The 13,870-nt window shown below is 38.3% G+C and overlaps 1 protein-coding gene across 1 annotated transcript in view; it reads right to left on the bottom strand.

Annotated features, from left to right (window-relative positions):
- Positions 1 to 13,870, bottom strand: part of TDRD9 (tudor domain containing 9) — a 76,885-nt gene that overhangs the window by 40,505 nt on the left and 22,510 nt on the right. The window contains exons 5-8 of the mRNA XM_072427853.1: positions 12,207 to 12,329; positions 7,203 to 7,283; positions 3,284 to 3,448; positions 1,432 to 1,542 (exon numbers count right to left, since the gene is read on the bottom strand). Of these exons, the coding sequence (XP_072283954.1) occupies positions 1,432 to 1,542; positions 3,284 to 3,448; positions 7,203 to 7,283; positions 12,207 to 12,329 (480 nt within the window). The remainder of the gene's footprint in view (positions 1 to 1,431; positions 1,543 to 3,283; positions 3,449 to 7,202; positions 7,284 to 12,206; positions 12,330 to 13,870) is intronic.

Genomic DNA, 13,870 nt, shown 5'->3' with positions numbered 1-13,870 from the left:
AATTACAAGCCAAGACAAAGGGTGTATTGTGTAAAAAAAAAAAAAAAAAAAAAAAAAAAAAAAAAAAATTCCCAATCTGCCCATTCTTACACTGTGCAGTTCAGAAGCCAGTGAAGGCATAAGTGGGATCAAACCAACTTTAAAGAAAGCTAGAATGCAGAGCATTTCGCAAATCTAAGAACCACATTGAACCTCTTTTGAAAAATAAATTCCAGCTATCTGTACATAAAAAAACACTGTTTTACACTTCCCATGATATGGATTGTGTTTTCGCTGTATTAACCATGGGCTGCAAAATATAGAAACATGTCCAGATTACTCAGTGTCTCTGGTTACACCTGATTTACGCTTTCCTTTTTTTATTTTAGAAGTTTCAGACATCCTAAGAAATAACCTTTCCTTTATTAAACCTTAATTGAAAAAAAAAATAAGGGGAAGGCACTGAATGCATAGCAGTGTGCCCAGCAGACAGGGACACGTGTCTGTTATATAACATTGAAGATGTGGCGCAGAAAGATTTACAAGAAAAAGGAGGCTTTAATAATAGCTCAACACTAGAAATAACAGGCTTTCAAGCACAGGCAGTGCATCTGGATCCTCAATATAATGCTGTTGTGAAGTACGACCTCCAAACTGCCACAGCCTAACTTTTAGATCTATGAGAGTAATGCTTAAAGAACCTCATTTTCAAGAGATTATGCTCATTTCTAATTTTACTAAAATTTGAGGAAGCTACAAAAGCTTCAGAGACTTCTGGGAAAAAAGCAGTCATTATGTGTTGAACATGCCTATGTTACAAATTTTGTAATATGTGGTGGAGAGGAATTTTCCAATGCAGGTACAGTTACATGTGACAACTGTACAACAAGGTAATTCTCCTTTAAGCTTTGGTGCCACTAAGCAGAAAGCATCAGACAATGCATAGAAAGCAATGTCTGATGTTCCTTGTTATTCATTACGATGGGGTATGTTTTTTCAATGTTGCCCCATTCAGTGTATTAAAAAAAAAAATCAGCATCACAACGGGCGCCACGCAAGAGTCTGTGTCTTACTATGTCTTGCAGTATAGCACACAGCAATACAGTTGAACATATGTTTTTACCCTTCACTATCAAAATTGAAAACATGGGAGTTCTTTACTAACCGCAAAAAAAAGGTTTGGGCAAAGCAAAGAAAAACTGTCCATCCTTGTCGGACACTAGCAAAAATGAAAAAAAAATTAGGTATGCTAGTAGTAGAAGTGATTATCCTGAGTTAGCCTACTGTGTTCAATCCTTTACTATGCAGTTAAAGAAAGGACAGGAAATTTTGCTCGCCCACCTTTGTGCTTGGTGACCGAGCCGAAATATTTTTACTCCTTAGGCACATTCACATTCCTATCTTTTGAAATCATATAACATGATTTTGAAAAAAGTCATAAAAAATATAAACTTGCCTCTCCTCTTTTTCCATGTCATCAAACAGCTGCATTAAAGTTGTTGCAATTTCAAACAATTCCTTGCTAATCAATGGTTCACCAAAAGTCCGAGTTGCAGTCTCCAACTAGAAGTACAAAAAATGATTAACTTTCAACATGACTTCAACTTTGCCCATTTCTCGGAACAAATAATCCATAATCTCCAGGACTCTCTTGGTAAAGAATTTAATGTAGCTCCAAGATTTTTTAAACTTGGGGAAAGCCCGAAGCAAGGTGCCTTCTTGGCCCAATATTATAAATATTCTGAACTACTAATAGAATCTCCATTTCCAATCATTTTTTTCCCCAGTCATCTAAATGAGGCTCATCCACTGTGAGCGCTAAAGAAAGCAAGAATAGTACAAAGTTTAGCAACTACAGGCCAATCGCACTTTTAAAAGTGGACAAAGAACTACATTATAAAATTCTATCTAGCCAACTTTCAGCTTTTCTTTCTATGACTTAAGGTAGGTTTATTTCCAAGGAAGGGAGAAAGGAGGGAGTTTTACTTACTAAAGCCTGTACACCATAGAGAATGATTGCTCATGTCCAGAGGTGCCTTACGCATTCAACAGATTAGTCTGGCACTGCATATAAACTACATTAGGACACTATGGCACTGGATGTCCTGGATGTAAGGAAACTCCAAGGCTTATATAAATGGCCATACACATACACAAGACAAGGAAGTCCAGATTACCCCTGATGCTCATTTTAAAACTCACAATGACATGTGTGGACAGACAAAAAAATATGAATGGGCTACTAGTGGAACATAAACACCAAATACCAGCATTTGCACATAATCTACTGTTTTCTCCAACAATTTAAAACTCTTTGATTTAAGAAGTTGAGATTGGTTTAAGTTGCACAATTACAAATAATGTCCTTTAGTGCTCTATTTATAAAGCAGGGACTCTAACATACTTACCAGGCATTCAAAAAATATATTTGTATTTTTGAGTTTACCCTGCAACCATTTGATGCGAGTTTGACAAAATAAGGTTTGAGATCTGAGAAGTACACATACAAACCTATTTGCCGCCTTCATCTACTACATTTAATCCTCAGCTTTAGTAAGCTAGGCCTTGTTCTGTGTAGATGGGGCTTTAAAGTAACCACATGACTCAGCTGATGCCTATGCTGGTGAAAAGTTATACATGACATGGCTGGGTGTGCAAATTGCAATTTAGTCTGAGAAGACACAAGAGGAATCTCCTCCAATTGCTTAGACTTTATGATATTCGTTCCTTAACATCTAATAGATCATACCATGTACAAGCCCCAATTATCTACACAGGGAAAACAACATAACACGGCTACCCGTTAGTCACAGAGTGAAACCACTAAACCTCATCATGAGGTCTTTATTTTAAGTCAGGCATGTCCAAAGTCCGTCCTGAGGGCTAATTGCAGCCCGTGTTCAGATTTCCACCTGCCCGCAGCCTCTGTCATCACAGGGAATCCCCTATGTCATTATAGTGGGCATGTGCTGTGCGGGATTCGCACGGATCATGTTCACTCTGAATCCAAGAACATGCTCTGCATGGAGCCCGAACTGACACCAGACTCTGGGCACGGGTAATCCCTCACACCTGGTGGGCGTGTGCTGTGCAGGACCTGCGCAGACCACGCCCACACACTTTTTCACCTCACCAAATCTGGCCCTCTTTGCAAAAAGTTTGGACACCCCTGATTTAGGTGCTTAAGTGTGCTAGGCAAGAACTGTCACAACAGAAAACTGTAGAAAAGGCATCTTTACAAATAATTTGAAACATACAAATTCCCCAACCACCCAAGACAACATAACATAAGAGTTAAGTTTACCTTTTGTCTAGGAATATGCTTCAAGTCATCAAGGTAGAACACCTCAATATCATAAAGCTTTCCTTCAACATTGAAAATATATGCTGGGACCAGTTGGTTAAGGACCGGCAAAGCAAAATATTCCGCAAACTCTCTGCAGTTTATAGTGGCAGACATCAAAATTACCTGTGAAAATAAGAAAAAAGATTTTTTTACACACACCAAGGCATTTTGCAAAATACTCGACATAATATAATAAACATTATTTTGTACTACCAGCACAAACTTGTCACCCAACAGATATATTGCATATATGGTCCAAAACCTACCTACCTTTTTTAAATGAAAAGTTATGTTTTTCATATTTGTTGAACATACTGGTTTTCTATACATACTGCTATAAACATCAACTTACAAATACATCTTTTTACATCAGCATACATCAGCCCTTTTCATCTCTATCTAGAGGGACTCCAACGCCTATTCAAGCCAAGATGGCTCCGTTTCATTTAGAGGACAACTAAATGACAAGATAGGCAGCTCCACAGTTTTTCACTTTTATTTTAAGCCTTCACTGCCAAGAGCCATGAATATTTCCATGCTGCAATACTATGAGCAAAATGTACACCTAGGGGGAAACCCTGAATCCTTCCTTATAGACATTGTTGCTAAATTCCTACAGGCAATTTTAGAAGTTTGTGATTTTTCTATGCTGAATGCAGTAATGTAATGCAGTCAAGAGAACATAATGTATGACTCCTAGCACTTTTTGCAGATTTCAAAGCATCTCAAAGCATTTCAAAGCATTAGTTAATAGCACTGCCTTTAGTGTCCTATAAGTTGATCTTTCACTAATGCCAACATCCTGTCTTTGTGCTACGCTATCGTGTTTTACTGGCAATTTCCTTAATCTAGAGACCTCTTATAAAGGGAGATTTACAGGATCCCGAATACTCGTTGTCTATATTTGTTTGGCAATAAATTGTGGATTCTCCAATCATATATTTTTTCCAACTGCTTCCTATATTATGATAATACAAGAGGAGAGGAAAAGGCATTTAGGCAAAAATTATCTGTATTTACAGATCTCCCATCTCCATACTGTAAATACAGATAATTTTTGTCTAAAAGCCTTTTCTTCCCCTCTTATATTTTCATTACATAAGGCTTGGCAACATATATTACATAGGAGTAATTTTGTGTGCTCTAATAATATTTGCTTCCTAAATTATTTTTTATCTAAAATTTGTTCTTTACTTTGTCTGTACCGGAACGGCCCTCTTGGTAAAGGTAAGGATTTGCTTCCTTATTTCAGGGAAGAAGTAAACACCACAGAAACATTTCCCAATTACAATAGTTTTGTACTCTGGAAACTGTGCTCAAAACAGCCAGGCAGAGTGCGCAAATGACATGTCGCCAGTAGGCCTTGCTTCTTTAAGGATGGTCTTTTGTCACAGAAGACTCCAGAGCAAAGACAACAATAAGCAACACAGTGAAAATCTAACTTAAAATTTCCTAACAAAAAGAGACAGCAATGCCTTAGATCTCACACTATCTAGAAGGATGTAAGCATAGGAGAGCATATACACACTCAAATTCCTGAAAGTGCACCAGTAGTAGAGATAGGTGATGCTTAGATACAGTTAACAATTCTAAATATTCCCTTTGGGTTAGCAATCTTGACTTCTCGACTTTACTGCCAATTTAATTTAGCTTTATGGGAATTAGTATTTACACTGTCCAGGGTACGTAATGGCCAACGTTTCTTGGAAAGAAAATACACAAAGTTTAATAATAATAAATATTAATCTTTAATTATTACACAGTATATAGCGTGGACATATTACACAGCGCTTTTACAAAGTCCATAGTCATGTCACTAGCTGTCCTTTAAAGGGGCTCACAATCTAATGTCCCTATAATAGTCATATGATATCTTATGTATGTATCCTATGTATGTTGATGTTTATGTATGTTAATCTTTAATAGAGTCCTAGGTCATTATTTTGGGGGGAAGCCAATTAACCCCCCTAGCGGTAATCCCGAGTGTGACTCAGGGTGGAATCCACTTGCAAAAAGCGGCAAGCTTAAAAGCCCCACTTACCTGCGCCCCGCGCTCCAGCGGCAATTTAACAGTCCTGCTGTGATGGCAGGGCGTCTGTCCGTTGAGAGGCGTGGCTTGGCGGGAAATTTAAAAGCAGATTACTGAGTTATCTGCTTTTAAATGCCACCCGGGACCCGGTCACGCCGCTGCACCTAATATCAGTTAGATGCGATGCACCATGCAGGACTTCTGCATTATGCATCGCATCTAACTGGTGATGCGATCAGCAATAGTAAATTCCATGGGTGATGCCAGCGGCGATTTCCCGCTGGCATCTCCCCCGGAATTTACTATTGCTGATCGCATCACCCCGAAGATGTGATGCGAGCACCAAGAGCTGTCCGTGGATCCAGGGGGTGAGGTAGGACAGTTGCATCACCCGGGGAGATGTGACATCTTCCGGGTGATGCGGTGGAGTGATGGATTCTGGGAGCGGGAAATTTAAAAGCAGATTACTATGTACTACCGAGAAGAAGTGGCCTCAGACCTTTTTTGCTCACGCAATGGACCTGATTTATTAAAGCTCTCCAAGGTTGGGGAGGATACACTTTCATTGGTGAAGCTGAGTGACACAGCAAATCTGGAATGGATTTGGTCCAGGACTGAAAATTTTTGCAAACAAATAGCAGATGCCATTCCAGGTTTGCTGGATCACCAAACCTCACTGATGAAAGTGTATCCTCTGCAGCCTTGGAGAGTTTTAATAAATCAGGCTCAATACCTCCGTTTTCCCTTTCAGGTGTGTTGAATATGTAAGTTGCCTAATTAATGATTTACCTTAAACACCATTTCATTAAACTCAGTATAAGAAACAAGGACACTTTACAAGTGTAATAATAATAAATAAAAAGTTTTTTTTCTGACTTGTGTTTTGAACATATTTAAACCTTTAATATTTTAATTATTTTGTGCTTACATTTCTTTGATGGGATGATGAGCCAAGCCCTTGAAGACAGGGGAGCATGAAAGTTTTAAATGGGGGAAAAACAGCCAACAATATTAACCTTCACAGAGCACAAACCAAATCTTACTAAAAAATATGGAGTGTTCAGGAAAAATTTAAAACAGTTCTCTTGACAATTTACAAACAAACCAACCTGTTTCCCTGTCAAAAATGCTAGAAACACACATACAAGATATTGGTAATAATTGGAATCCAGAATTTACATGTTGCTTCAGCCAAAGCTCAATTTAATGCAAACAATTTCATATTTCCACTAGCCTAGGGCAAAGTTTAGAAATTAATTCAAGTGAACATGAGAAAAATCTTAATCACAACACATTACACCGGTCACAGATGAATGCCATCTAGCCCAAGGGAAAAAGAAGTTTTATTTACAAAGACTAACTAGGGTAATTTTAACCCAGTTATAGCCAACCTAGCATATAGCAGAGTAAAATAAACATGTGCAATGTCTGGTTTATTTTAATAAAAAATGCTACTAAAACAACGCCAACCCAGGTTTTATCTATTTTTGATTTGTATCTTATAGTAGTTTACCCCTTCATAAATCAGGCAATGCACACACCTGTTAACCCAAGATATAAAGGAACCAATGACCACACTGCAAACAACATTTAACAGGCAAAGGAAATAATAAGACTAGCTAAAAACATGACGTTTTAGTTTCTGATGAGAGAATAAATTGCTTCAGTGAGGTCTAGCAAAGTCAGCAAAGGTTTATAATAAAGATTCACTTTAAGAACAAGAAAATACATGTACAAACTGTTAGCTGAAGAATTATCCGAATTAGGATAAATCCACACTCGTCCATCAATTAAAGCACAAAAAAAAACCTAATGCCTCAAAATACGACAAATGCACATGCTACTTACCTTCACCATCCGTGAATTGGTGCGCAAAAGTTTGCGAACAATCATCAGTAGAAAATCCATTTCTTCAGTGCGCTCATGGACCTAAAAAAAATGAAAAAAAGTTAATATGTGAGAATGAGACATGTCTGGTGCGCAAGATACATTCTTTAAGCATAGTGTAGCACTGAAGAAGCTGTGCTTGCAGGTACAAAGCAAACAAAAAACTATAGTTACCAACAGTAGAAGAGTCATAATAGCAGTATTGTGACCCAACTCTTCAAAAACCACCCAAAAACAGCTGGGTGGTTACTGAAAAGTGCCAGGTGGAGCACCAGCTAAAAGAGGCTAGGGAGAACTCTCCAATGGTAGTATGAAGCCTGGGATTTATAACCAATTAATTTTATCTAGCAATAGACAAAGGACCAGTCAAAGGAAGTTTCATAAACCCCATTGTCTTAACAGTAAGTTTTAGAACAGTTCAAGAATTAGGTCATATTCTAGAAGTTAGGTGCCAACTAACATTTTAGCTGCACTGGCTACCTTATTTTATTACCTTTTCCAAAGATGTCAGAATTCATATTTTCATTTTATTCCAAGATTTAGATTGTTGAAGTGCCTGCCAGTGTTAAAGCGTACCTAAACTCAGAAATTTCACTTTACATCAAAGGGTAGAAAACCTTTTTAAGTAAAGTAAAAAAATGTTTTTAAGTGCAAAAGGGTGCAGCACCGGCCTCTAATTCACGATCGCCTAGGCCAGGGGTGTCAAACTCAAATACATGGGCCATGATTAAAAACTTAGACCAAGTCGTGGGCCAAACTTGAAACTGAAATAGCACTGCTTCTACAATTTCCTGCGTCTATAAAACAGTCCAATGTGGGGCCACGCATAGGCAGAGAGGACAATGGCCTATAGACGCGATTGATGCTGGGATTTGTAGTAGCGGCGTTATTTCAATGCAGCGGCGGGTCAGCTGCAATTCATATGTAAGATTTCTTTGAGGGGCCAAGAAAAAAAACGCTGCAGGCCAGAGTTTGACACCCCTGGCCTAGGAGATGGAGAATGAAAGGGTGCGCAAAGCCTCCTGGGATACCTACGTCACGCATCCCGGGAGACTCTTAGGTGCTCCTTTTCAGCATCCCCAAGCATCTCGGACATGTGCAGAAAGAGACTTTTCATGAAAAAAGAAAAATATGCCGATCTCAAGCATGCGCAGGTCCAGCACAATGTAAGTTTACTTAAAAACACCATGCATTAATACACTTGCTCTAGAAGATGTCACTGGATCTACGAATAAATTGAAATTACAAATAATTTGTTACTGAATTACCTTCAGCGTGTGTTAGGGTTAAACAAGGAAAAATACTGCCAATAAAAGATGCACAATATCTATGACCCAGCACTCATTAGCCATTTTCAGCAATTTTTGGAAAAAATGTCTTTTTTTAGAACTTATTTAAGAATCAATGAGCTTTAGGAACCAAAAAAAAAAATACTGAAGTAACTTATTTGGGCAAAACAAGCCATATGGAAATACCTTGTGCTACATTTCCAATACCAGCCTAACAGATAGATGACAGCAAAAAGTTTGTACTGTACAAAAAATAGGAGCATAGACAAAATTAGTAAAGTCATTTTATCCTCTGGAGGCATCTGAGCACTGAAAAGACCTGTTCCAGTGCAACCAAAAGGTCAGGCCTCTGCTGACATTTCAGTGAAGACAATATGAATCGCCAGAGGGAAGCACAGAAAAGGAAGGGGGGAGCAAACAGGTTTTTACAACTTTATCATTCTGACTACATAAACTAAAGAAAATTCTACATTTAAAAAAAAAATTGGTAACAGCTGATATTTGGAATGTTAGCCTTCAACACAAACAGGACAGAGCTGAATTTCAATGACAAGGATTGTATATAACAAACCATTATCAAAGTTAAGGCATTTTAACAAACATTATGTGATTATGTGGCAAAATGTAGGCGTGTAAAATGCAAGGTAGAGGGACCGAACATGTCCTCCATGTGAATATTTGAAACTACCAAAGACCAGAAGAGAGTCCCTAAAGCCTTAACTTACTGGATTAAAAAACAGAAAGGCTGTCAGGACAGACAATTACTTTGCAAAAGCAGATACAAAAGGTCAAACCACCTTGAGTATTTATAAGAGAAAAGAACAATTCCAAGGGTTTAAATATTGGTTAGGAAGCACAAAGATTCTAAAGAACCATGAGAGGGATAATGCCAAGATACACTCTACACAAGGTCATAGTAAACTGATCGAAGAAAACAGTCTTTAACAAAGTATTAAGTGAAAAAAGTAGGCAAGAGAGTTCTGAAAATCCTGTCCAACCCACATGCTAAATGGGAAAACACTACTGTGTGTAGAATTAGCCTTCCTGTTAAACATCATAATAATAATACATTATATAAAGATTAATAATAAATATTCAGAGATGCTACTGACTTTGCATTCAATGATCTGGTAAATGTCACCATTATTAGTCAGGGACAATCTGGTACAATGGGGATCCCCATAAAACCTTCAATCTTCAGTTGGTGAAGCAGATGACAAAGTATTGAACACATTTTCTTAAACAAAAATTAGTCTAAAAAAATTTTTAAGGGTATCAATGTAATGTTAGGGTGTCCCCAATTACTATACATGAAGACTTAAAAAAGAAAGTGCAATGGGAAGGTCTTTGTGGCTTCAAGGAGTCTAACTTTTCAAACACTAGAGGAAGCAAACCATATTAGTAAGAACTCAGAGTCTAATTAGATCAAGTGTAATAGAAGACTGCAATTCTTCAAAGATAAGCTTGTCAGTAAAAGACAAAAGCAGTTCAGAGTCACTGCAGCCAAGGCACCAGAATTTGCTAAGGAAACAGGTAAATAGAATCGACAAGGCAAAGAGCAGAACTCTAAAAGCCTCTACAGTTAGGGTCAACAAAAAAACTGGATGGATTGAGCCACAAAGTCTTTTTGTGACTGCAGCAAGAACCTTCGCCAATAAGGCAAAGAACCCAGGCACACTGACAAAGAGAAGGACTGAGCCACAAATGGCAGAGAAAGTAAGGACCCCAAAGACAAAATGGACTTAAAAAGGGCATGAGGGATTCATGGTGGCAGACATTCGTTCTTTCAAATGTTGCAGACAAAGTACTCAAAAAACAGTTAGTGAACTATGAGTTTTGGGCATATCTAGAATCAAAGATGTTGCAAAATAGTGCAATGGAAAAAAAGCCAGGAGAAAAAGACACAACCTCAGGTACTCATAGCCCCAAATAGTTTATATTCTGTGGGGTTATTTGGCCAGAGGTGACCAAAGTTATTACAAGCAGGCAGCAGGAACAAACCCTGAACATGTTTTTGTAACTGAAATATTTTATCCCTTTACAGTTTTTAAACCCGGTTTTGGATTATGAGTGCATGTTGATTTTATGATGACTGGTAACATAAGCAGGGGATTATTTAGTACTAAAGAAGATAATCTAGGAAAGGGAGGTTATATTATGAAACGGTCAGATCCATAGATTGCATCAAAAATTGTATTCTAAAGAAGCAGGGCAGAAGCTTGTAGGCTTAGAAATAGTAGAAATGGTTTGGACACAAAACAAGGCTGTTGCAGTTCTAGATGTAGAGTTGTGTATAAGGATAATTGAAGTATTGCTCCCAATCAAAATAAACTTAATTGTACAGCATAGACATAAAGATAGCTGTTTTTCCTGATGTAAATCTATTCTTGCCACCAAGTTTTTTTTTTTTTTTGGCAAAATTGTTACAAACAGTTATTAAAATATACATAGGTTGAGGTGGTCGTAACCCATTATAGTATCATGGGTGTAGTCAGACCAGTTCACTATACAGGTTGATTCCTTGGCCCAATATACCAAAAAGAATAATTTCATAGAAGATAAACATCTCTTATCCTGACATGTTTCGCCTAAATGGCTTCCTCAGAGGATGTGTAGAGATCGTTAATAACACAAATTGGTTCTTTTGACGAAGGTGTGTGCCAGGGAGAAGACACAGGTAAGTAATAGTATGGATTTAAAACACTATTCCTCTATAGGTGCTGGTGATATGTCCGAGTTAGTTTGCAGTTTCGCAGGAAGGAGGTGCTAGTGTTCCTAAGGTGAAGGGCTGGAATGTGAATATCCCGTCCTTATAAGGCCCGCGTTTGGCGTCTGTGAAAAAGATGCGCCTTGGTCAATGGTACGGAAATAGGGGCGGAATTTAGTAGCATCGACCACAAGGCGTGCGCAAATACCCACTCTATTTGTTATATTAAGGCAGGGAATCAACCTGTACAGTGAACTGGTCTGACCACACCCATGATGCTATTTTGGGTAAAGACCATGCCAAGCTATATATATATTTTATTGTTTGTAACACTTTATTATATAAGCACATTTTACCAAAAAAAACTGCTTTATTTTTTTTCTTCTTTTCTTCTTAATTGTGCAGCAATTTACCCTATGAATGTTTTGGGGCTTTCTGGGAATATTCAGACATGCAGGCATCATCTTTAAAAAGCTTTTAAGGGAATGGGGGGTCTGAACACCAGAAGCATGCATGACTGAAAAGAGTACTAAAAATGGGAGTAAAAAATGAGTAATTTTATGTCTATTTATCAATGTGACTCCTAATATTTTCCTTCTAAAACATGTACAACACACAAAAACATCCATTAGATGTAGTTTCTTTGTTTGAAATAAACATTTAGCTGTTAAAGTGTTATTTTATCACCACTGTATATGCTTCCTGGTCCAGAAATACCAACTGCATTCTAGCAGTGATCCACAATTTTTGGCAAACTGGAAAATGGTATCAAAGTTAATTTAGTTGCTGCTGCAGTTTTTTGTTTCCATTTTCCATCACCTGCTTCATTTTCATTTTTTCCACATGCTGGTATATCCCAATTTTTTTACCTTTTCTACTGACCCCATCACCTCAGTCCAGTATATTACTGCCCCTTCTTTCTATTTTAGTAACAATGTGTAATTATCTCTAAACATCATAAAAACCTACCTCATCAATAAAAATGTGTGTAAATTCTGCCAGGCTCTTGGCACCAACTATTTTCTGAAGTAGAACACCAGTTGTCATATAGATCAAGCGTGTGTCTGATGTGGCTTTCTTCTCCAAACCTACCTGAAAACAGAAAAAATAGCACTACAATTTGTAGCCTGTATTTCACTAATTCATTATTTGACCATACAATTAAGAGCACCTCAGTACTACTTAAATCTGCCGAAAGAAAAGAAAAAAACACAGATGTGCAGCGGCAGGTTCATAGTCAATAAAAAGGACTGCTTTAATATGGAGTAGTGGATTTGCATTTTTTTTTGGTAGGGAAGGGTTAGGGTTTTGACAGGTTAATTAAAGAAGTGGACTATTAAAGTTTTTATAAATACATACATGAGTTTGGATAAAGCTGGGAAGAGTCAGACCCTCTATGCTTTCTTGTGTACCTGTGCTGGGGGAGATTCTCCTCCTTTTTATTTGTCTTACTTTCCAGTCAATAAGACAGAAATGGAGAGAAATCCAACATTTGAATGATAGCTGTCATCAGAGCAATAGGTAAGGGAAAATCTTTGAATAGGGACCCTTTTGTCAGGGGCAAACTTTAAGAATGAAAAAAGTTGTTGACTCTGGAGAGATTTTCGTGGCATTTCATGCAGTGTTTTCTACAGCAGTGGTCCCCAATCCCTGGGCTGTGGATCGATGTCAGCAGTGGCTGGTGAGTTGGGGGCCGCAAATGGCAGGAGGCAGAAGTACTACAGCTGCCAGCGGGCTCTAAAGCTAGTGACAGTAGAAGCGGGCGGCTCTCCTCACACTGCTTACACAGAAGCTGCTAAGGATGGCAGAGCAATGTATGTAAGGCTTACACTTCTCTGGCATTCCCAGCAGGTCTGCACCTGACAGTACACCAGCTCTCTTACACTACCTATGCTATTCTCAGCTAGTGTGCTGACGGGGCCGAGCTGCTGAGAATAGCAGAATAGTGTAAGCTGTACATATACTGGGACGTGGCAAAATGTTATTCTATGTTACCGGGCCCTGCTGTCAGAAAAGTTGGGGACAACTGCTCTAGAGAAATTGATGAGAAATATATCTAGCAGGGAAAAAAAAAAACACACAACAACAACAACAACTGTAGTAAACGTAAACCTATGATGCTAAATTCAGGGGGTAAACCTCCAATTTCCTTTGAGAAGGGAGGGATTAAAGGGCCTGGATAAGGCTGTAAATAAAAGTTGTGCTGCATATTTGCAGCATTTTATTTGGGATTCAGGCGCTCCATTCTGCTTTTAGGCTAGTGGCATCAGTTGCAAAGGCCTGTGTGAAGCCTGTGAGCAAGGAATAGGTCTACCACAGTTTAGGTCTTGTAGACCAGCCAGGAGGCAAAATTTTGCGTTTTTTGTCATGCTATGAATGACACTGATCCCCTGCGAGGAAAAAGCCTTGATTTTGCTTATTTTTGTGAAGTATCATACATACACACCTTCTGTCAGGTTCAATAGCACCACCAAAACTTCCCGTTACCCTTCAGCCACAGAAGGCTTGTTATTAAACATCACCTACATAATATTGTGTAAGCTCCATAATTACAGCGCAGTAATATTGGAACATAAGGGTGCATAAATACTGCTCCACAGGGATTTTAACCTGGGCTGAGAGAAAGTGGGTGA

This window comes from Pyxicephalus adspersus, chromosome 12 (genome assembly GCF_032062135.1).
Source record: "Pyxicephalus adspersus chromosome 12, UCB_Pads_2.0, whole genome shotgun sequence".
Lineage (NCBI taxonomy): Eukaryota > Metazoa > Chordata > Amphibia > Anura > Pyxicephalidae > Pyxicephalus > Pyxicephalus adspersus.
This window is presented reverse-complemented; position numbering and strand designations above follow the sequence as displayed.